Raw genomic sequence first — 23,830 nt, 5'->3', positions numbered from 1 at the left:
CTTTCTGTTGACCCCAGTAGGCTTGGAAAAGGCCCATAGTAGCCTCGGGTGGTATTAGAGGTACTCCAAAAGGCATTAGAGATTTGCCTTTTTTAGCACAGCTCTGTGTACTATAAATTTCAGGTGATTTTTTTTTTTTGGTTATGTCTGTATTGCACCCCCCCAAAATGAATAGATGCACAAAAACTGAGGACATGTAGAGTAAAAGAAAAAGGCCATTGCTGTGCTTAACCATTGGTACTTGTATTACCACAAAATAAATATTTTTTGTGGCTATACCACCTGGTTTGTTTAATTGCACTAAACACAGTACACAGTAATATGAAAACATTAATTATGACTTGAAAAAAGTCAGATTTACTGGTCAGGTTTTTGAGGCTTTAACTTCTATCCTTTCCTGCGTATCCCAGTTATATTAGTAGTCAAAACTGTTTTTTAAAGTTTTACTGTTTTGTTTTTTTTGGCAGGGTGAATTACTAGAAGTTAGAGCTTGTTTATGAAGTCGGTTCCATTCCTCCTGCCTTGTGAATACTTAATGCAGAAGGATGAATTAAAGATTCCCAGCAGACAAGCACACTTGGACTTTTTATATTACTATGATGAATCTGCCATTCATATTGGTATAATTGTTTTATTTTTATAGGCATAAAATAAGTTCCCATAGTGACTAGTAATAAGGTTTATTGATTTTTACTACACATTATTCATCTGTGGCTTACTCCTATCATCTTGTTCTGAACACGTTCAGAAGTTTCACAGTGGTGACATACTACAAATTAGCTTCCTCAAAAATGGGAAGGAAGAGGTGTTTTTTTTTGTGGATGGGGATATTGTGAATGCAGAACTCCTGAAAAATAAGTGCCTTATTACTTCTATATTAAAAGCTTAGATGGTTTTTGTATTGAAATGTACCATTGATTTCTTTTCAGTCTAGACCATTAATGCTTCTGCAGCAAAACAGATCTTATAAATTCACACTATTGGTGATTTTGATTTAGTGTGGTTTAATATAGTGTTGTAAGTAACTGGAATGAATTACTCTGATTGATATGGGGTAAGCAGCAGTTAAAATTATAATTAATGTTATAACTTTATTATATCCTTGAAATTTGTAAGAGAGGCTAACAGGCATTGCCATTTATTTTCTTCCTCCACTTAAGGTTATTCTTTTCCTTCTATCTTCATAACTTTTAATTTAGCACTTGCCGTGCTGACCTTCTTAAAGGCTGTGCAGCTGGCTCAATAACTCCCCAAAGCCAAAAGATATCCATCTACGTGTCCAAGTTTGACATGTAGCTGCTGTAATCATTTCATCCTTGTGTATCCAAAGGATGAGCAAACTGAAGCAGCAGTATGAGGAAGACAATTTACAAACCTGGGAACTTCGGGCCACAGAAGCTGGTCACTGGAAGGGGGCAGCTGAAGCAGCATGGTACAGATGTATCTGTGCTGTTGTTTTCCACAAGGCAGGGCTTGTGCTCCTTGTGACCTCCAGCTAACACCCTTACCACTCTGCTCTGCTAGCAGCTACAGTCAGTGACCCTGTTCTGTTTTTCATTTGGGTGTTCCAGCTGTCTTGTAGAGGTGAACGAGGGCTTTAGTATTACAGTGACTTCTGTGAGTTTCTAACCTGTCCATGGCATGCAGCTAGAGGAATGAAAGGTCTGTCAGTGGGAGCCCATCACACCAACCCAAAACCCCAGCCGGGGAGTTATTGCCTGTGGTGCTTGCACTGGGAAGAAAACAGATGTGAATGGGGAGGGTGTGGTTGGTTGGTTGGTTGGTTGGTTGGTTTGTTTGATTAATCTTGCAGGTCTAGAGGCTCAAATAAGACAGGGGTCTAACTGACTGAGTTGGATGACTAGCAGGGCTAGACTGGAACTGTTGAAAGTGCGGCCCGGGAGAAACATTTTTCCAGTTTCATATTTTTAGGTTCCCTGGTCATTTTAGTGAACACCTAAGAACTCATAGAGCTAATTCTGTGCCATCTTATCCCATCCCTTGCTTCTGAAGGGTGTGTTGGTTGGATGTAATCACTGGGTCATTAAGTCTCTGACAATTGCTGGCAGTGCCTGTGCTTTCAGAAGATGTAAGATGAGAGAATCCATTAATGCATTCTAAAATACACCAGGTATCACTGATAGCACAAAAAACACCATAAACAACACCATGTTGCCCTTATGCAGCTCTCCACCCTGGCTGTTGTCAGGGAAGGAGTGGAAGAGTTGTGCAAGGAATCTAGTGCTTATTCCTTCTGGCATCATGGTCTTGCCACTCTTATCACAACTGACAGATGTACCGTCCTCATTATGCAAGAAAATCTCATTCTAATATTTGCTTGCCATACTCTCTCGCTCCTCTTTCTCTCCACATCTTTCTCCTTCTCTCCCCTTCACCTTACTTGGCCACTTGGCCACAGTAGAGCCCTCTAGCTTACTTCCATTTGATATCATCAAAACTTACTCATTCTATCTGTACAGCTAAAATCCTTCTGCATACATTTGTGATCTCAGCTCTTGATTAGTTTCCGACCTTTTCTTTTATCACCTTCCCTTCTTTGACCTGTGTTTTTTTTTCTTCCTGTCTTATGCTGTGTTAATGTATCCTGTTTCTCTTCAGCATAAAGTGTTTGGGACACAGAACATGTCTCACTTGAAATTCCCACAGCGTAGGTCATATTTATAGTTCTTTCAGAGTAATAGCAATGGATGCTTCTAACATCATGTAGATGATAGTGCAAGATGTCATGAGTAGTTAGAGCAGACCATTACTAACAAGGAGTTTAAGATAACTGACAAAAGACTTCATGATTTTGAAAGCTATGTTGAAACCATTACTGCCTCGAAAACTGGGAATGATATCAAGCCTATACAGGAAGTCTAAAGCTGTACTTCCTTGAATCAGAGAGAACTGGAGGTATATAGTCATTGCCTAATGAGCCAGCTTTGCTCTGCTTTAGAAAAGAGATGTTTTCTTCATTTGTTTCAGTCTTAACCTTTACCTAGCTTTCTGTGTTAAATACTCTACAGCATTACCATGAACTACAGTTTTCCTTAATGTAGGTTTTTCATTAGGCTATTGTCTAAGCTCAGATAGCCAGATAGCCTTTTTTTTTTTTTTTTTTTTGTAAGTCCTACTTGTTACTTTTACTTAGAAATATATGATGGTTTCATTTTCATTCAAGTGCACATTTGACTTTTGGTAGCAGAATAAGCTATCCACTTCAGTTTAACGTGGAAAAACCGTAGGTCTTGATTTGTACTGTTTTCATTATGCTCTTTATCCCTTTCTTTAGAGCACAAGCTTTAAAAGATACTCTCTTTTTTACAGAAAGTGGAAAACAAAAGAAGTCTAATAACTTGTAAGTGCGTTTCAGCTCATATTCAGGATGTCTTTACTTACCCAGTGAACATTCTGCTTTACCAGAGAGCATGGAATGTCCTTTCTGGCATATCCACTGTTTACTAGCTGAAGCTGTTTCATTTTGAGGAATGGGAAAGCTTTTCAAAGACACTACTTTTTCACTTTCTTAACCGTTTCTGTAAGGAATTTTAATGCCTATAAAATACCATTTAAATCCTCATGGTGTCTGTTAGTAATTTTAAGCAACACATGCTAAATAGCACTCTCAACCTCAGTAGTAACTCTGAAACTTCTTGTCTAGGCTGATAAATTAGCAAACTTAGGATTTTGCAAAGGTAATTATTAGTTGCTGCCTGACAATATTTATCAAGTAGAAAACTTGTTATTCTCCACCATAATATAGAAAAATGCTCTGGGGACTTTGAAAGCATATGTTGTTACAGACAAATGAACTGCTATAAAACGAAGCCAGTACCTGTAGTAATGTTTCGGTAGCTTTGTAGTAGTTTTAGTAGCGTTGTGAAGTAATTTGGGGTGGTATAATGGTGTATGTTAGTTACATGATTTCTGTTGTTTGAGTTTGCTGATGGTAGAACAGTGCTTATTTATAGCTTTCACCATAATACTTCAGGATTTCTTTATGAAACTGAATGGTACAGCAGTGCCTGATGAAAAAAAAAAAAACAAAAACAAAAAAAAAACTGAATCAGGAAGCAAAGGTTCTCTGAAAGCTCCTTTAAACCCTAAACACAAGAGACTAATTTTAAGGTATACATCTTGACAGGTAGAGTAAACGGTTGCAGTTCCTGGCTGAGAAGGGTGTGATGAGACCAGGATGGCCCCAGGGGAACCCCTGCTGCTGGCCATACCCTGGCAGTGGTGAACAAAGACGTGTAGTTTCTGTTGGACTTGGTTTGGAGCTGTTTCTAATAGAAGGATATGCAGGAAATGTGCTTCAGTCAGACCCTCGTTAATATTTTCTTGATTAGTCAAAAGAAAGTTGAAAGAGGAATTTTGCGTGTGTATTTCAAGTCAGACTCTTACAGAACAGTGGAAGTGAGGTGAGATAAAAAGCCCCAGAGTTTTCTGATTGAAGAACTTCTTACGTAGTTAACAGGCTGCCATGAAAAAAATGTTCCTCTTTTTCTTTGCATTTTTTCCTATTTTCTCGGTTATATAAACTTGAGTCCACAAGACACTAGAAAAAACTTGAGGGGAGAGGGGAAAATTTTCCCCTCCGTATCCAACACGGGTGACTGAAAGGGATAAGCTTTGCAGTTAGCTTTAACAGGAGCTGGCCTCTAATGTGTGTGCACAAATTGGGTAGCTTCCTTGTCAGAACCAGTTTCTCCTTGATAAGTCTCTATTCAGTGCTGCTGGTTGCTTCAAAAACCTGACTACCTTCTTCCTTTGGGTCTCTGTGTTCCCCAGGAGACAGTGCGAAGAAGCAGATCAAGGGCTAGATGGACTGCAGGGAGGGCTGACGGTTCTGCTGTTCCATTGCTTATGCATGCTAGAGCAAGGCTTTTTTAATGGCCTTTTCTTCGCACCTTTCCCCACCTCCATCTCCACATCAGTTTAAGTGTTCACAGAGATGAGCCTGATCAAGTCACTGATTTTTAAGCAGAGCTCCATACAGAAAAGGTCATTGAAATGTCAATGATACAATATGTCTCCCCATGCCATGCTTTGAAACATAACAACTTAGTACCAGGCTTTGCCTCAAGTGTCTGCTGAGCCCTTTCATGATCATTCTGCTTTCAAATAATCTGGCTTCCTTTAACAGAGAATTTGCCAAATGCTCAGCCTCTGTAGCTGTCTTGTGATTTCATTGAATTCAGATGGCCAGTTTCCATTTTACATCCTGTGGTGGTTTAACACCAATGGACAGCTCAGTACCAACACACCACTCTCTCACTCCCCCTCCTCAGAAGGGGTGTTGGAGGAAATTTGATGGAAAAAGGTTTGTAGGTTGAGATAAGGACAGAAAGATCACTCCCAAGTTACCATCACGGGCAAAACAGACTCAGCATAAGGAAGATTAATGTAATTTACCACCAACTAATAACAGACCAGTGCAAGGAGGACTAAAACTAAAAAAACCTCCCCCTGATTCACCCTCTTCCACCTCCTCCCCCCAAGCAGTGCAGGAGAACAAGGAATGGGGGCTGCGGTCAGTTCCTGATGCTTTGTCTCTGCCACTCCGTCACGGTCACTCCGTGCCCCCGCTCCCCGTGGGGTCCCTCCCACGGGATGCCGTCCTTCCCGAACTGAGCCTGCGGGGGCTGCCCACAGGCAGCAGCTCTTCAAGAACTGCTCCCACATGACTCCGTACCACGGGTCCATCCATCCCCCAGGAGCAAACTGCTCCAGCACGGGTCCCCCACGGGTGGGCGGCAGCTCCCCCCAGACCCCCTGCTCCTGCGTGGGCTCCTCTCCACGGGCTGCAGCTCCGGCCCGGGGCCTGCTCCTGCGGGGGCTCTCCATGGGCCGCAGCCTCCTCCAGGCCACATCCACCTGCTCCACCGGGGGCACCTCCACGGGGGTGCTGCAGCATGGAGATCTGCTCCATGTGGGACCCATGGGCTGCAGGGGGACAGCCTGCTCCACCAGGGGCCTCTCCACAGGCCGCAGGGGAACGGCTGCTCCCTGCCTGCAGCACCTCCTGCTGCACTGACCTGGGGGGCTGCAGGGCTGGTTCTCCCCCCTCTCTCTCAGCTACTGTTGCCCAGCAGATTTTTTTTTCCCCTTTCTTCAATCTGCTCTCACAGAGGCCCAACCAACGTCACTCCCTGGCTTGGCTCTGGCCCATGGCCGGTCCCTTGTGGAGCAGCTGTAGCTGGCTCTGATCTGACATGGGGCAGCTGGTGGGCTTTGCTCCCAGAGGCCACCCCTGCAGCTCCCCTGCTACCAAAACTTTGCCATGTAAGCCCAATATATGTCAAGTCTGTCCCCAGCTTTGTTACAGCAAGTTACTGCTCTAAAGAACCAAGGTGCAGAAGAAACTACCATATAAGAAAACACCAAAAATCACAGGAAAGTGATCACTGTCTTTATGCTAGAGCACCTTTCATTAGTTCTGGGTGAGCTCTCCTGTTGCAACTCAGATAAGGATTTGGGACCTCGAGATAGAGCAATAATTGCTTCTTATTATAGGTCTTTATTTCTTCCTTGAGTATATACACATGCAAGTCTCTCTCGGATGTTTATGTACTCACTATCGCCTTCATTAAAGGGTCACATATAAATAATATATGCATTATTTGATATTAATTTTCTTAGGGTTTTCTTTTGAAGCCTATTGGCAATAAAATAGTCCTCTAGGTTACTAATAACTGCTTAACTTTGGCCTTTTATCTCTACACCTGGTGCTAGGTCATGAGCTTTTAAAAATGTCTCACTTGTAAAAGAGTTTGTTTTCCTGAGAGATGGATGTACCAAAATTCAGTATTGTTAAAGAAGAGCAGCGTGCATGTCAGTGTATGGGGCTGGTAGATCATTCAACATATATATCTATATATACCATGTATCTCTCTCTCTCAGGAGAGAATGACTAAAACTGGCCCTGATGTGTAGGCAGGACAAGATTGACATAAAAGTGACCCAACTGAAAACTGCTGAGTCTGCCCTACAGACTCCCATGCTAAACTTTGTACTGGAACAGGGATTTGGATAGTCACAAGTCCAGCAGGGTCAGCCAAGCAGCACAAGGAACAGTGAGTGGCATCGCACAAGTCACTGGGCAAGCACAGATGAGCACCAAGCGTGTAGAGAGCAAATGCTGATACCGGGGGCTGCAATGCCTCCTAGTAAAGCATTGGCACTGGACAGACAGGTCTTGTTTATGTAGCTAATGTGGATCAAGGACCCTCAGCGCCAATCTGACTGTTGTGAAGTGCTCAGGCACCCACTGCAGGCTCGTGTTTTACTGGCTCTTGAGCTGCCATCTCAGTACACTTTGTTTTCTTCAGTGGTACAGGTCTGCAGCATCAAGAGACATGATGTTTGTTATCTCAGGAGTGGTGAGGGTTATTAAGTCCAAACAATGTACAGAAAATGAGACAAGATAAAGCATGAGGTAACCTCAGAGCTCAAGCTTGGCCATGACAACTTTGTCTTTAGAAGGCACTACACCTGTCATGTTACAAACAGGCAACTCCCCTCTCTCAGAGGAAGATGATTTCACTTGTTTTCCAGCTGCTTTACAGAAAGAACCGGTCTTTTCTGTCTGCCATATGAAGACAGAAGTTCCTCTTTTATAGAGAAAAAGAACTTTATCACAGAGGAGAACATTATCAGCCAGGAGACTGTATCTGTCAAACCAGAAGTGTGTTTCTCCGTTTACACTTCCTGTCATGGCAGTAAGTTGAAAACTTCGGTCCTGTTCTCTGTGTTTTCTTGTTAAGTAGATCCAATTCTTATATTTTTGGGGGGCCCATGAAATGGCAGTATTAGATTACTAGCCACCAGTACAAAGGACCTATATTTTTTCCTCATTAATTGGCTGATACACGTTTGAAAATCCATCCAGAATATTTTTCTCTGTAACAAGTGTATTTCCATAATGAGACATGATAGTTTTGTTCTTACTAGATGCTTTTGTTTTGGCTGCTATATTTTTGGACAATTAGCACTTCAGCATGCAGCATTAAAAGAGGCCTCAGCTGAATCTTCAAAATTAGTATTAGACTTTCATACTATTTGTCATAATATTTGACAAAGCCAGGCTCTTTTTAGTGGTGCCTAGTGGCAAGACAAGTGGCAATGAACACAAACTGAAGTACAGGAGGAAACACTCCTTTGGTGTATGAGTGACTGAGTACAGGTTGCCTAAGGAGGCTGTGGAGACATCCCTGTTGGAGATACTCCAAAGCTGCTGGCTGTATTCCTGGGAAAGCAGCTCTAAGTGTCCCTGCCTGAGCCGGGAAGTTGGACCAGATGCCTCCAGAGGTCCCTGCCAACCTCAGCACTTCTTGTGATATTGTGATTAAGTGTCATGTATTTTTAGTAATGTTTTGTTTTGTTTTGAGATCTTGTTCATGTGAAAAGGAGAAAAAAGTTTCAAGGTGTTCAACTTCCACAATTTTCCCCCTATTTCTTTAAAAAGACAAAATGCATTCACAGGCCATTCAGATTCTTGGCAGCATCTGGTACCAGATACAAAGGAAAAGAAATTTCAGACCAGGTCACTGGTTTCAAGGAGATATCTATCAATAATGCAGTTACCCCTCTAACTTGTACTAAAGCTTATTTGACTAGTGTATAATGATCAGTAGAATAAGAATTGAAAATCTCTGTATGTGACATCTGTAAAGCAAACACATGACACTGGTTTCAGGAGAAGGTCTATCAGGGCATTTATGGCAGTGAGGGACCTCTTCACCATACCCCTTTCACACACCCACAACCCTTTTTTAAACTATGCGTTTGCCCCTGGCTCAGCTGTTGTATTTAGTCCCTAAGATAGCATCAAGGTCCGATGCTGTACTTGAATCAACAGCTGAATTACCCCTATCTTCTAACACCATCAAAAGTAAATTGCTAACTAATCACCAAGGAAAAGAGACTTGAAGAAGAATGAGTAGTTCTATGAGAATTGCAGCTAGTAAAGACAAGATTTCAATGGCTTTCTTGCCTGTTTGGACTCTCAGATGTTCAATAAGGTGTGAACTTCATATTTTTTTTTCCTAATTGAGGCCACTAACAGGCTGCCTCTCCTTTGCCTGCTTGCCAGTACTTGTGAAGCTATAGGGTGTTTTTGGAGCATGCATCTGTAGGTTAACTACAACAGGCTCGATTGATGTGTGCAAGGGAAACGTGTGACCACAGGAGCTGTAAATGAGAGTTGTGCGAGGCTCTTGTCTTTGTAGCCTGGTTATGTGTCCTGAGCAACCAAAACCTAATCCTAAAGGTGGCATTGGGCTAGCCACATCTTCTCCCTTCACAATGCAGGGGTGTGTTTGGGGCCTCACCTGAGCCCTGTCTGTGAAACTGCACCATGCCCTGCACCACAGGCAGGATGCAGGACATTTCCAGGGATCACAGCTGCTGTAAGGAGAAATAGCTGGTTTACTGCTTGTTCCTTTTAAGGGTAAAGCCATGAATAACACGGGAAACTGAAATAAGTGTAGGTCATGGCTCTTGACTCCTAGATTCATCAGTAATCGCAAGAACGTGTAATTCTGAATTAATCCACTGTAGAGTTATTTATATATTTAGCTGTAGGTTTTACATGTACCAATTACATACACACAAGCAACAGAGGAATATGGATTAAGGAAAGCTGTGGCCACAGTCTTTTTTTAATGCTTTTGGGTGTTAACAAATAACAATGAATTTTTCTACTGTTTAATAACAAGCTAGTTAAGATTCAAAAAAAAAAGTTATTTTTGAAAGCTCTGGGTAGTAACAACATAATGGTTTCATTATCTAAAGTTCAGTCACAACAAGGACAAAAAAATCTCTCTTGTGTGTGCTGAAGAGCTTTTCAGTTCTGAAAAAAAAAATCAATACCATATTCACACTAATGTTTGCTTGCATAAAATATTGACTATGGTCACACTGGCAGTTTTACATAAAGACTTAAAAGCAGTCTTGATTGTCTGAAAGGTTCTAATTGTTTTTCCCCCTTCCTGAAAGAGTAATGAAAGGACAACTAAAAAGCAGAACTATATAGTTATTTTATAACTGGCACTAACAAATTTCACCAATTACAGAGTCCATTCTGTAAGCAATGAATGTGTGGCTCCCAATTAATCTAGTGTACCTCCAGGCAAGGTCTAAATCAGCTGGATACAGCTAAAGCAATTTGCACACAGCTAAAAGCAAATTGGAAAATAAGTGTTCCACGCTACTGCCTATCTTTCCAAGCCAAATACACAATCAGTATTCTGGCAGCAGCACTCTGTCATGTTATTTGCAGCTATCAATTTTAATTATAACAATTATTGATTAGTTGGGAAAGTGAATAATCTAATGTTCAAATGAGGTTGGCGCGGCTTCTGGGGATCTTTATTTCCCTTTCATGTGCATGTCCATTTAGAGTTAGGAAGTATCAAGCAAAGATACCTGCAGCACATTGCTAAGCTTAGCTAACTGTAATTGAAGTCACAGCAGTGATTATTTTTTGTTGCTGTTGTTGTTGTTGTTTACAACAAACATCCATTGTTAGGATTCACTGGTCTGCTGTGCAAAAAGGGTTGATATGAATTGAATTAGGGCACGAGAAGGGTCAGTTCAGGACTGTAGGCCAATAATTCCAGACGTGGGCATCTAAAATCAGGCATCTAATTTCTTTCTTAACCACCCAAATGAATGAGCTGTTTTGCACAGGAAGGGAGGATTCTCCTGTTGACCAATGACAGCAGCAATTTTGCTAACCTATTTACTTTTGGACACAAGCTGTTTCTTCTTGTAAAACAATGCTTCCCTTGGAAGAGAGAAGAAAGGAACTAATCCCACCCTTGCTACACTGACAAGAGTTTTATGTGTTTTAGCTAAATAAACAGTGTGGGGAGGAGCACTGGACTGGAGCAGGGCTGCAGCCACAAAGGCTGAAAACAAACTTTCTGAATCCCAGTGTTTGGCGCAGGCTCATCCAGACAGCTAACCAAACGGCTGCATTGCTGAAGACACATGGTTTGCACCTGGAGCTGTACGCTGAGCAGTCGGCTGGGCAGGCAGGAGCTCCCTCCTATGCCTCCCCCTCCTCCGGAGCTGTAACCTGTAGCTCAGAGCTGCCGGGGGCAGGTGCGTTGGACTAGAAGACATCTCCAGTGGATCAGGAGCCAGAGAACGTGATAACAGCAGCAGACATTGGAACAAATGAAACAAAGCAAAAAATAGCAAAGGCAGAGGAATGAATCGTGAATGTGCTGAGCATGGGAATGGCCAGGTCTGGTAACAAAACTGCTCCCTGAGAGAAGAGCACAGCAGAACCCTTGGATAACCACGCATACGTGTGTGTCTCCAGTGACATGGTCACCTTCGGCATGTGCACACGTGGTGGGTTTTGTGTCTCCTGCTCTGTGTTTTGTCTTTCTGAGCTATTTTGTTCCGTGTCAGGATTTAGTATTCCCACTGAAAGTATTTTACCCTGCCCTCCAAATATTCCAGCATGGTCTACTCAATCCTGTACAAACATGCTTAAAGACGGAGCTCTGTCCCAGTCAATTTCCTCCTTCCTTTCTTTCTTTTTGGTTGTGTTGAGGACAAAAAACAAATGGGTAGCAGCTTCCTGCTTAATACTATTTTCCACAATAGCACTGTTGTACTAGAGAACCATGAAATGTTATGGATTGCAGTCCTTTAATCTGACATACAAAAGTGTGATTCATAGTTTGTTAGGCCATGAATTGAACATCTCACAGCTTCTCCATCATTTAGAATGTAGTATTAATATTAAAATTGCTCTGCCTGTCCATAACTTTGGGATAAGAAATGTTCCTCAAGGGACCCCACTCCATCTGCAATAAGTGCTTTTCACTTCAGATTAATACATTTTCATTTGCCCTGTCATCCCATGCAGGCAGAGTGGGCCTCAAGCCACGTGGGGTCAAGTAGGGGTCCAATTAGGCAAAGTTATTTTTAAGTTCTGGAGGGCATGGGGTCAGCACACTGGAGAGATTTAAGCACCTAAAGATGTAGATAGGTAGATATATATTTCCACAAGTGCTATCACAGTGAAATCAAGGGGAGTTAGGCATCTGGCAACTATCTAGCAAAGCACATTTTGAGATTCCCTTGAAGAGCTTTCTAGGCACCTGAATGCTCTTGAAAATCCAGCTGCTTCTGCAGCAGAAAGGTCCACACAACACAGTTGCCTCACTTTCCCTCTTCTGGCACCTCAAGTCTGCCAAGATGTAGCTCCAGGGCTAAAATGCAAAGCTCAGAGTTGCAGCGGCTTTCAGGCGCACGCTGTGCAGGAGGACAGCCAGGAGGCCACCCTGGGACACGAAGCTGCTGGGGAGCCGGTCGGGAGGCAGAAAGACAGAGTCCCCAGGCACATGTCCATGCTGAGCAATGCTGGGTGGCCCTGCGGCCAGGGAACCTGCTTGCTCGGTGCTCTTTGCAGTACTCGGGGTGAAGGAAGGTCAAAGAGGAGGTCAAGGAACATGGGGCCAAACATCTGGCTAGCTTGGTCATCACCGGTGGCCACAAGCAAATGCCTGGGAAAGGGCACGAAGAGGATACTCACCCATGCCAACACTCTCCTGCTTTCTGGCAGTTTTCATCCAGGGTATTTTCCGACCCTCTTTTGGTTTTTTTATGTAATAATGTACAAACATTTTTCAACTGCTTGTTCACTCCCCTCTTGAACGCAATATAAACTTCTTGTGTTCACAGTGTCCCTTGCCATGGATTTTCCCATGTGTGCTGCCCATTGCATGAAGACCTTCTGTGTGCTCTGACTGCAATGCCTGTTACCTTTATTTGATAGACTTGGATTCCTGTACTGGAAGTAACAAAACCAATTTCAGTTCTAATCATCTTCCTTCTATACCTCTTGTGATTTTATAGACTTTAATATATTCTCCCTTAAGTGATCTTTTTTTTTCCCTCACTGAAGATTTCCAGACTAATTTTTTTTTCTTCATTTTTTTCCCCTGCTATATGGAGACTATCAATCATTCTTGCCATCCTTCCCTGAACCTCTTTTTTTATTTCTAATGTAATTGTTAAGCTGTGGCGACACATATCCATCTTCCTGTTGTGAGAACTCCCCTTTTATTCATACCTTTAGCTTTCTGGGTTTTAGCCAGTTTTTTCCCTATGCGCATTTCTATGCTGGTGAGTTTCTTTCAAAGCCATCATGTGTCATAGTTTTGTCTGGGACAGAGTTAATTTTCTATGTAGAGGTTCACACAATACTCTGTTTTGGAGTTGTGATGAAAACAGTGGTGACAGCACACGGATGTGTCAGTTGTTGCAGAGCAGTGCTCACACAAAGCCAAGGACATTTCAGCTTCTGGTGCTGCCCTGCAAGCAGGAAGCTGGGGGTGCACCAGGAGCTGGGAGGGGACACAGCCAGGACAGCTGGCCCAGGCTGGCCAAAGGGATGTCCCATACTGTGTGGTGTCATGGTCAGCAATACAATCTGGGGTAAAGAAGGAGGAAGGGGGAATGTTTGGAGTGATGGCGTTTGTCTGCCCAAGGAACCGCTATGCATGCTGAGCCCTGCTTTCCTGGGAGTGGCTGAACACCTGCCTGCCAATGGGAAGCAGTGAATGAATTCCTCATTTTGCTTTTCTTGTGTGCATAGCTTTTGCTTTCCCAAGTGAGCTGTCTCTATCTCAACCCATGAGCTCTCTCAGTTTTACCTTCCTGATTCTCTCCCCCATTAACCTGGGGAGAGTGGGTGAGTGGCTGGGTGGTGCTGAGCTGCCTGCCAGGTTAAACTACAGCAGTCCTTTATGGAGCCCAACGTATATCATGAAGGGTTTGAGATGATGACAGATTTGATTGGAGTGTGGAGATATTATAGCTGTTTAGCTGCTAATTAGCTGGCTCCTGTGCTTGCCATGGGGCTTGCTTGCCTTACTTTATGTTAGAGTCCAGTGCTTTTTAGTGGCTGCTTCTGCTTCTGCCATTTGCTCTACTCCTTAGCGTCTTGCTTTGCTGTGCCTGGCAACATTTTGATATCAGCTGTGACCATTCTCTGGGGCTGTCGGATGGCCAGATCTTTGCTGCTGTTCTTGTTTTTGTTCTCATTGCTGCTGTACTAGACAGGCTGGAGCTCCAGACTAAACTCAAGTCAGAGGGACTGTGAGCTGTGGGTGAGTCCACATGAGAGCACGTACACCCCAAAGTGTCTGCGGCCATGGAGAAGTCCATGCTGTGTAGCAGGTACACCTTGCAGTGTCCATGGATAAGGACATGCCAGAACACCTTGAAGTGTCTGGCGGTGGATAAGACCATGACACAGCAGGTGTCTGAGGCCAGTGAAAAGGGCTGTGCCAGAGCAGGGACACCTCAAAGTGACTGTGGCCCATTAGTAAGTCCACACCAGAGCAGGTAGACCCCAAGGCATTAGAAGCCATGGATAAGTCCACAACACAGTAGGTAGACTTCTGAAGGGACTGTGGCTCATGAATGAGGCCATTCCAGAGCAGGTACACCTCTAAGGGACTGTGGCCAGTGGACAAGCCCAGGCTGGAGCAGGGGCAAGGGGATGAGTTCACTGCAATGCTAAACCCTACGGCCTGGTCCAAAAGGACAAGGGGTGGAGATTGTGATGGATATGCCTTCAAACTGTTGTAACCCTTGATCACAGGATTCCTATAGCAGGAAGCACTTGAATCAAGAGAGGATGAACCTCACGAGAAGCAGTGCAAGTACAGCAGTGACCCGACCTGAGCTGGCTTTGGCGTCCAATAACTCCACACAACACACCGCCTCTCCTGTCCTGAGCAACCGCCGTAACAGATAGAAGCTAAGTCATGGACTAAAAGAAATCAGTGGACTTTTTATGGACATTTTATGGACATTTCATATAGATGGTCCATAGACTAAGAATATTATATCTGTTTATTAATTGAAGGGTGGTGATTAATGAGTATGTATTGGAAAGTATGGGACCTGAGCATGACATAAATGGTATGGAACAAGGGGTGGATATTGTCATGGTTTTGGCTGGGATAGAGTTAATTTTCTTTGTAGAGGCTCACACAATGCTGTGTTTTGGATTTATGGTGAAAATAGTGGTGATAACACACCGATGTTTTTAGTTGTTGCAGAGCAGCACTTACACAGAGCCAAGGACGTTTCAGTTTCTGGTGCTGCCCTGCCAGCGAGGAGGCTTGGGGTGCACCAGGAGCTGGGAGGGGACACAGCCAGGACTGCTGGCACAGGCTCACCAAGGGGATATTCCATACCATATACCGTCATGCTCAGCATTAAAAGCTGGGGTAAAGAAGGAGGAAAGGGGGAACGTTCAGAGTGACGGCGTTTGTCTGCCCAAGGAACCATTATGCGTGCTGAGCCCTGCTTTCCTGGGAGTGGCTGAACGCCTGCCTGCCAATGGGAAGCAGCGAATGAATTCCTTGTTTTGCTTTTCTTGCGTGCGCGCCTTTTGCTTTACCTAGTAAACTGTCTTTATCTCAACCCATGAGTTCTTGCGCTTTTACCTTTCTGATTCTTTCCCTCATTCTACTTGGGTAGAATGAGCTGCTGGTGTACTTAGCTGCCTGCTGAGTTTAACTACAGCATCGTGAAAGACTCTGCCAAGAAGCTCTTGGAAAACCAACTAGACAATATTACTTGGGTGATCTGGTTGAATCATCCTTACCATATGCCTGTTGATCCCCCAAAAGGCTCTTAAGAGGCTTGTAAGGCAGGACATCCCCTGACAGAAATTCCAAGTCTGGAAGTGCCTTTTGTGTTTGCATACAGCAGGAAAAAGCAGTAAAGTTGCTAAGTGATGGGTATTTGGACATTTTAATCTAGCACAACGAAATGTCATGTGATTTTGTATAGACTCAGAATTGAGCAGATGAGCCACGACTGTCTTAGGACACTCTGGAGCCCAATGAAGGTCAGAAACAGGTACCCACAGCTGTATTTTATTAAACCCAACTCCTTGTTTTTCTCTTAGAATCACAGAACACCCAGCTTGATGCAGGTCTGGTTAGATGAGGTTCCTCAGGGCTGTGTCCAGTTGAGTTTTAAATATATTCAAGGGTGAAAATCCCACACCTCTCCAGGCTTCTCTTCCAGTGCCTCACCACCTTCATGGTGAAAATTGTTTTTATTTTACCTAGTTGAAGTTTCCCATGTTCCAGCTTGTGTTTGTTGTTTCTTCTCACATTCTTGTCCAGCTTTGGGACCGGCTCCACTTTCCCTATATCCTCCCATTAAGTAGTTGTAGACAGCAGTCAGGTCACCTTTCAGCCTTCTGTTCTGAAAGTTGAACTAAGCCAGTGCCTTTTAGTCAAAAAGAGGTTGTACATTGGCTTGACAGCAGCAGCAGCATTTTTCAAGTCTTGTCCTTACAAATGAATATTTGGGGCCATTGTATTACAAATGAATACAAGGGCCGGGATACACATGCTATTCACATGGAGTTGGAAGAAATTTTTAGCAAGTTTTTTTAATTAGGTTTCTCAAGAGCAGGTGATTAGATCTAAAGAATAAGCCAGTGTCTAACAGTTCCTTAAGAACTGTCTGACTGATGTTGTATTTACAGCACACGCTGGGGTAGACAGTGTGTGTGCTAGGAATTTCATTCCAAACAGAGTACTGACCCCCGAGGGGACCATTAAAAGTCAGCAGAAATTGAAGCAATTCAGCATTCATCAGCTTGGGCTGAAGTGATTTCAGTACTATGATCCATCAGAGTGTACGATATGAGCTTTGCAAAGATCAGCTGGGGTTTTAACTGCTGGTTTGCATACCTGAGGTCTGACACCCTCCAAAACCTGTGCGTGGCTCTTGATGTCCCCATGGCTCTTGGCAGAAGGGACAGGGCTCCATAGCAGGAGCACAGCCTTCCCTTGCAGAGAGAGCCTTCGGCGTGGTACTGAGTGGTTGTTCCTCTGTCTGATGGCATGTTAGGAGCACCACCACTCAAATGTCCTCCACCATTTCGCTATTTCACAGCTACGAGTCTACCAGTGAGTGAAGTGGGAAGATGACCTGAGTCTTTTCAGTCTGCTGGTGATAACAGATTACTGTCTCAGTCACTCCAAAGAGGATAATGAAGTACATTTCCCAAAGTTTGAGTACGGTATGAAGTAGATAAAGACAAATCAGCTATTATCAGCCTGGAGAATAGCAAAAATCTCTCCAGAACAGCTGCTTTCATAAAATTCCTGCTGTCTTGATAGGAAATACAATTGGCAGCTCACATGAGACTCTGACCACAGCAAATCTGACATTGACTGTCTGCTTAGATTATGATCCAAATCTAAAATCCAAAGTGTTCAGAGCCAAGAATTTGGGTCCAGGCTGTGTGTCCTCCCATCTACAGCCCTGGAATTTATTACAGTTCTCCACCACTTCAAAAACATATGTTTAGCAAGTGTCAAATGAGAAGCATTATTGCAGACTGCAAACCAGGCTCTAGCTTCTCTTGCAGAGATACATAGCAGCAGCCCAGGCTCCAGTGTTTAGTTCAGAGACTGCAGTCCACTCGAATGTATATTGGTCTCTATTGCAGGAAATGTGGGTGACTCCTCATGTATGTGGCATATAGTTCAGTGGTCTTTACAGCTGTAGGTGCTAACATCCTGTTTCAGCTTGTTCACAAATTAATTCTAGCTATAACAGGAATTCTATAAGGCTCTTATGCAGGCAAGCACATAGAGCTAAATACCTGCAAATCTCCTTTAAAAATATATTAATATTAATTTTATGCATGTGTGAGGAAGAGATGGTACTGCCTAAAGGGACTGAATAGAATCTGATCCATTAAATATTTCCAGTGTTGAATATAGTATTTCCTCCAAACTGCATGTACTTCTGAATATGCCTTTGTTCACATATATTTCAGAGATAATAGTATAACTGTGGTATAATGCTTCATTCTGGCTTTCAGAGATAACAGGGCTAAAAATGCAAAACAATATCAAGCAAATCTGGACAGTGTGAAAATAAATAATAAAAAAAGAGCAGCTGAGGCTGTCCTTGACAACATTACTGCTAAAAGTGACCTACCCTGACTAATGCATCCATTTCATAGGATTTAGGACTCTTATAGTGGTTTTGTAATATGATAAAGCATCTCTAAAGATGTCTTTTGAAAAAGAGGAGAAAATTGCAGCTGATGCAAAGTTTCCATGAAGGAAGGCTCATTAAAAAAGCTTATGGTTAGAAGTAATTCCACAGTAAAGGACATATATTTGCCTTTCTGTTTCTCTTATTTTTAATGTGTGATATATTCTGTTTTTAAGTATACTTTTAAAATTTCTTATGTATAGATATATATACACGTATATATGCACACATATATAACGTAAACTCATTGGTCTTACACTTTCTTTTTTCCTACATCAGTCCCATTCCCCTCTCAGCAGTGAATTATACAGATTTATGTTCACATAAGTAATTAATAATTAACAACAATTAACAATTAATAATTAATCCAAATTTGCAGTCATGTCAAGGGTATAGAGGTAATCTGGCCTGATGAATCAAGCAGAGAGTAAAAAACATGCCATTCCCAAAGAAATTAATGGACTTTGTTTTCACTTAAAGCAGGGATGACTTTGGTACAATAACAAAGAATTTCACAAATTTGGACCAGTTCACTAACAAGAAATTTACACCACTCTCTACTTGCCTCTGAATCTGACCCTTTCACTTTAGCTTGAATTGATGATTGCTGTGGGAGCAGAGGAAACTAACTGGATGCACATCTTTGGAGTGAACATAACTCAGTGAGCAAACTGTAAAAGAATTTGAGGGCAAAGTCATCCAAGGATTAAAAAAAAGCCACTAAATAAACACCAGGAAAAAGAGTGTGTCTGTCTGATTTCACTGTCACTTGTCTGTGATGGCTGGCACTCTTAAATGCTAGAGCTGCACCCTGTTAAAATTTAATTTGCTCTCAGTGAGAGCAGGGCACACACAAACCTCATTTTAACAAACCCTTGAGAAGTGGCCTGCAATCAAACCCACTGCCCGTGGTTCATCCTGATCCTGCTGGTTGCTGTGGGCTTCTCTGCAGACATCTCAGTGGGAAGACCAAGGTGGGCTCCGTGGATGCTGGACTGCTGGGAGAAGCCCTCTCACATCACGTTCATTAGACCTGAGTCACAGCGCAGGCACCAGGGGCTCGGAAATGTTTCACAATGCGGCGCTGAACCGAGCTACATGGCTGACCTGCTTCAGCCAAAGGAAAGAAAGCCTGCATTAGCATGTGAGCAGAGGAAGTCAAAATGATCTCATTCATAGAGCCTTCTCCCATTTATGTAAGGGGCCCTGGCCCGCACAGAAGAGCATGTCTTTCTCTGGGCCACACAGGGCTGTCTGCCTAATTTTCCTCGTTCTTAACCTTTGCTTCTCCATAGGACTGAAGTGCAAGACAAAGCCAGGACGCTGCATTCTTCCTTTATATCTTAGCTACAATAGCAAGGAGGTGGCAGGGTTAAAAATGTTTGCACACCCATGCGATAGCGTGAATGCAGAAAACTGTTCTGGGGTCCCTGTCTCTGGGCTGTACGGGCTGGCGGGCTGGAGAGCATGCATACATGTAGCAGGCAGCCACAGCCACACGGCCTCAAATGTAAGCCACCGAGTTTAAATTAATGATAAAAAATAGCTTCTAAATAATAAAAGTCCCCAAAGCAAAACTTTCATCTGATACTACTAATTGCCATTTGAATTAGTTCTTCTCTATAATGCCACATTAGCACAGCAGCACATTAATTATTGAACAATATTTAAATCATTCTGAAGTAAGCAATACATTCATTTAACATTTATTTTAGATGGGAAATATCTCCCGTAGGATGTTACGTTTTATATATTCATATATATATATATAATTAAAATTATAATTATATATATATATATATAACAAAATCATTTATATAACAAAATCATTTGTTTTTCACCCACTTTTCACAGTTCTGAATTTTAGTGAAGACAATGCTGCAGTTGAACCACACGGTTCAGAAGAAAAGTATTTATCATATTTTTGATCTAATAATTAATTCATTTTTAAAGTTGTGCCTCTTAGCAAGTATTTCCTAGCAAGCTTTTTCTAGTGTTTTGTTGCTGTATTGGTTGACAGATTAGTAAATTTCTTTTTAAAGGAGTCTACCTTGATTGAATTAGTTATTCATGCTGCTAATAAAACTATATAATAAAACTATATTGATTGTGCCAACATGGCTCTTGAATCTGACTTACTGTTGAAGTGCTAAAATTCACCTTCTTCTGAAAAAGAATGCAGCCTTTCTGTGACTTTAGATGGTATCTGTACAGTGTAACAGTTTAAATTACTTTGTCTGAAAGTAAAGGCAGAGATATATGATGGTAGAAATATATTAGTGATAACTTTATTCCCTTACTATTGTATTATGCTGCAAAACCTATTTCTTCTTTAGAAAATATTCAAAGTAGGTTTTAGTATTTTGTATGATCCCTTTTGTGTTGCCTTATAAGAAGTGCCTTCAGGTACATCTTCTATTAAGTTTATTAAACAAATATTAATTCTACCTTCTTTCTCTCAACAGAGAGATTTTAAGGTGCAAGTCAGAACATCCTGGCCACTCACAGCCTTACAGAGTGCTCTGTAAGTCAGAGTGCTCACTCACAGCCTGACATATACCCAGGCAAAACCCACAAAGTATATGCCTATATTGTCCTTACAGGGCATGCTCGTGAAGGTATTGATATGACTACTCAGGGCCTCATCAGAGGACGCTCAGATAATGTATGCCTGTGTGGGTGGGCAGCACAGTGCTGGACACATACTGGGTCATGACAAAAAAGGGAGAGGTACCATTAGTGCTTGACCTGGCCTATGTACTGAAGACATTTTGCACAGCTTCCGGGTAGCTTCTTCTCTTTCCCCTCCAAAAGCTATACTGTATGCTCACCCTTGAGCTATACTACAGGATGCTCTAAGACCCAAATGAACGTCTTAAAGGGCTTTTTAGGGACTAAATGAGTCACAGGAGTATCTGCTTCTACAATGCCATTTTGTATGTCATCTCCTCAAGTGATATACACAAACTTTGGAGGTACCCCATGTGTGTCCTAATACATATGGTGTTAAACTGAAGATAACAGTTCCGGGAAATCACAGCTAGGTCAGAGCAAATACAGATCCAGGATGTTTCAAGCCTGAGAAAAGGATGTTGCAGTCCCTGAAAAAACTGTGGTACAGATCTCCTGGTGAGTTGCTTTCAAGCACCCGAAGGACAAGAATGCAACTGGGAAAAGCCAACACATATTTACCGAGGGTAAAGTTTGAATATGACACCAAAGTAGTAGCAGCTTTTATGTACAGAGGGAGGAAGAGCCACTGTACAGAAAGACATTGACAGGTTGGATGGTTTGGTCATAAAGAATGGCACAAGGTTTAACAAAGTTAACTTTTAAGTCCTGTACCTGGGACAGAGTGATCTCAAGCAAAGGCATGGGCTGCAGTCTGACTGGGTAAAGGCACTGGTCACCACTGTGAGCATGAGCCAGCAGCATGCCCTAGCAGGAATGCAAGCCAGTCCTGGGCCACATCAGGCCAAATTCTATCCTAGCCTGGACACCAGCCTGAAATCTGGATGGTCAGTCACATACCATGTCTGACAGCCCTGGTGTTCTGGAGTCCTATTTCTTCATTCTCACATTTCTCCTTTGTAGATGCTCGTTCCATTCAGATGCCTCTGAGTTTTTATTTCTATTCTCATTCTTGCTTACAGTCTGTTTCTCTAAATTCCTCGCTTCACACACTTTGCATCTAGTTTTATGAAAACCTCATCTTTTCACTGAGTGATACGACCATTTGCATTTCCCCACATAATGTTCTGACATTTAAACCTTCAGGACAATATTCCATTCCCTTTGTGAGAAACTACCTTGCAACATCAGCCCTCACTAATATTTGGATTCTTCTTAGAACTATGCTCTTTTCCCCAAGCTATAAATTCCTCCAGGTGATTAGTAATTGCAGAATGTGCAAGTGTTGATGGATTATGAACTTGCTTAGCTAACCACTTTGTAGGGCAAGATTAGCAGGAAAATATGGAAGGAAATCTGGATGTTGCGTCTCTAATTCATTAGCCTTCCATGGTTTTGTTAGTCTCCTTATCAGAACTGAGGAAAGACACCACAATGTTGCATAAGCATAAAAGCCCTCAGCAGAATTTCTAACACTAAGTGGAAGACAACTCACCCATGATGTGTTGCTTCAAAGGATGACCTCAACACAGTAGACATGAGAAATCTACTGTAGGTTTCCCAAAGTAGACCTCATAATTTTGAAAGATGCAACTTCTTTTGCACAATGCTGAGATGATAGCATGTATAGAAGACTCAAAGATCTTTGCAAGCACAGAGAAGTACAATGCAATTTTAGAAATTTTTAAAATCTGTCTTTAAGTTCTGGATTCAAGGATTTTCTAAGGATGGTCACACTTCAGCAACAAAAAGAATTTCTATGTGGGTGCTGCTAAAATTCTTTGCAGAAGCTTTAAAATGTCTGGTTTTTAATTGAGACTGCACTTGGTCCTTAAAGGGACCCCCTGTAGCAAACAAGTCTGGATTTCCCATGTGAGGGAAACTTACCTTGAGGCAGTCAGACCTAGGTCAAAGACCCGAACCAGGGCTTGCTGGTTTTTGTAGGTCCTTTTTCCCGTTAGATCAGAGGTCTTTTTTTCACTCCTGTCTCATGAGGATATGACTAGATTTTCTTTTCATTTCCAGTGTCCAAGTCTCTAAGACTTATTGCCTGCTAAGACTGTGATGAACAGCTTCTGGTTCTGTCCAGATCTGGGCTACTTATGATCCTTAGCTACTAATTTATTTCCTTAGTGTTTGTTTGGGTATTGGCATTATTTAGCAATGAGCAAGAATGGTAGCTATACCTCTGGAGCACCTAAAGGTTATTATTTTGTTCAATCTGAAGTACTGATCTGAGCAGCACACTGCACCTTTTGGGTAGGAGAAACATTTTCCAGGTATGTGACTGACTGTTTCCAGTGTCCATACACTATTGATGAAGCATTTTCTATACAGTACTGTGCAAGAAATCATGACGTTTTTGAGAATTTGTCTGCATCTCATTTTGTCAAAATACACTGTATTTCAGATTCACTGCACATGACACTTCTGGATTGTTTCATCTCATTTTGTGCTGTAAAACCAGTTGCCTAGTTCTTTTTATCCTGAATATAAGGGAGAAATGACATATTTTGTCAACAGACTAAGATAATAGAAGTCAGTTGTCTTAGCCTTTCTCTCAGAGCTGGGTATGAGCCATCTGACTAGGATATTAAAAGTGGTGAGTAACCTAACAAGGGTGAACAGGTCTTACTTGAAGACAGATATCTTCTCCAGACCTATCCGACCTCTCTCCCTACTCCACTGAAGAACCATCCTTGGAAAACAGGAGAGTAACAAAGAAGAGGAAAGGAGTGCAGCTGCCTCAGTCATAAATTGAACCTGAAGAATAACTGAAGAGGGAAAAACTAACTCTGGCCAAGAGACATATGTAGGGTTCTTGTTTGTACATGGATCAGTGTGGTTTATGTATTATCCAAGAATAAAGTATTTTAAAAATCCCTCCGCAGATTTTTTTTTTTTTAATATTTTCAACCAGAGTGCCACAGAAGAGCTCTTGGAAGTCTGTATGAACTATATGGGAAACTTTGTGATGGGGGTCTGCTGCATGGACTTGGCTGAGACTCTTCTTCTGTTGAGGAAAAAGGAGTCTCCCAAACCAGAACCCACATCCAGAGTACACCCAGGTGACTCACAGGTGGAAAATTATCAGAATTATTTGTGTGGGAAATCACAAGATCCA

General features: G+C 42.3%; 1 protein-coding gene across 1 annotated transcript in view; it reads left to right on the top strand.

The window, feature by feature from the left end:
* The window catches only part of ZNF608 (zinc finger protein 608), a 107,469-nt gene extending 83,872 nt beyond the window's left edge, over window positions 1–23,597 (top strand). The window contains exon 10 of the mRNA XM_066987744.1: window positions 468–23,597. Within this exon, the coding sequence (XP_066843845.1) occupies window positions 468–480 (13 nt within the window). The 3' untranslated portion in view covers window positions 481–23,597. The remainder of the gene's footprint in view (window positions 1–467) is intronic.
* The last annotated feature ends 233 nt before the right edge of the window (window positions 23,598–23,830 follow it).

The sequence above is a fragment of the Anser cygnoides genome, chromosome Z, assembly GCF_040182565.1.
Source record: "Anser cygnoides isolate HZ-2024a breed goose chromosome Z, Taihu_goose_T2T_genome, whole genome shotgun sequence".
Classification (NCBI taxonomy): Eukaryota; Metazoa; Chordata; class Aves; order Anseriformes; family Anatidae; genus Anser; species Anser cygnoides.
The sequence above is the reverse complement of the archived record's forward strand: the minus strand, read 5'-3'. Positions and strand labels throughout refer to the sequence as shown.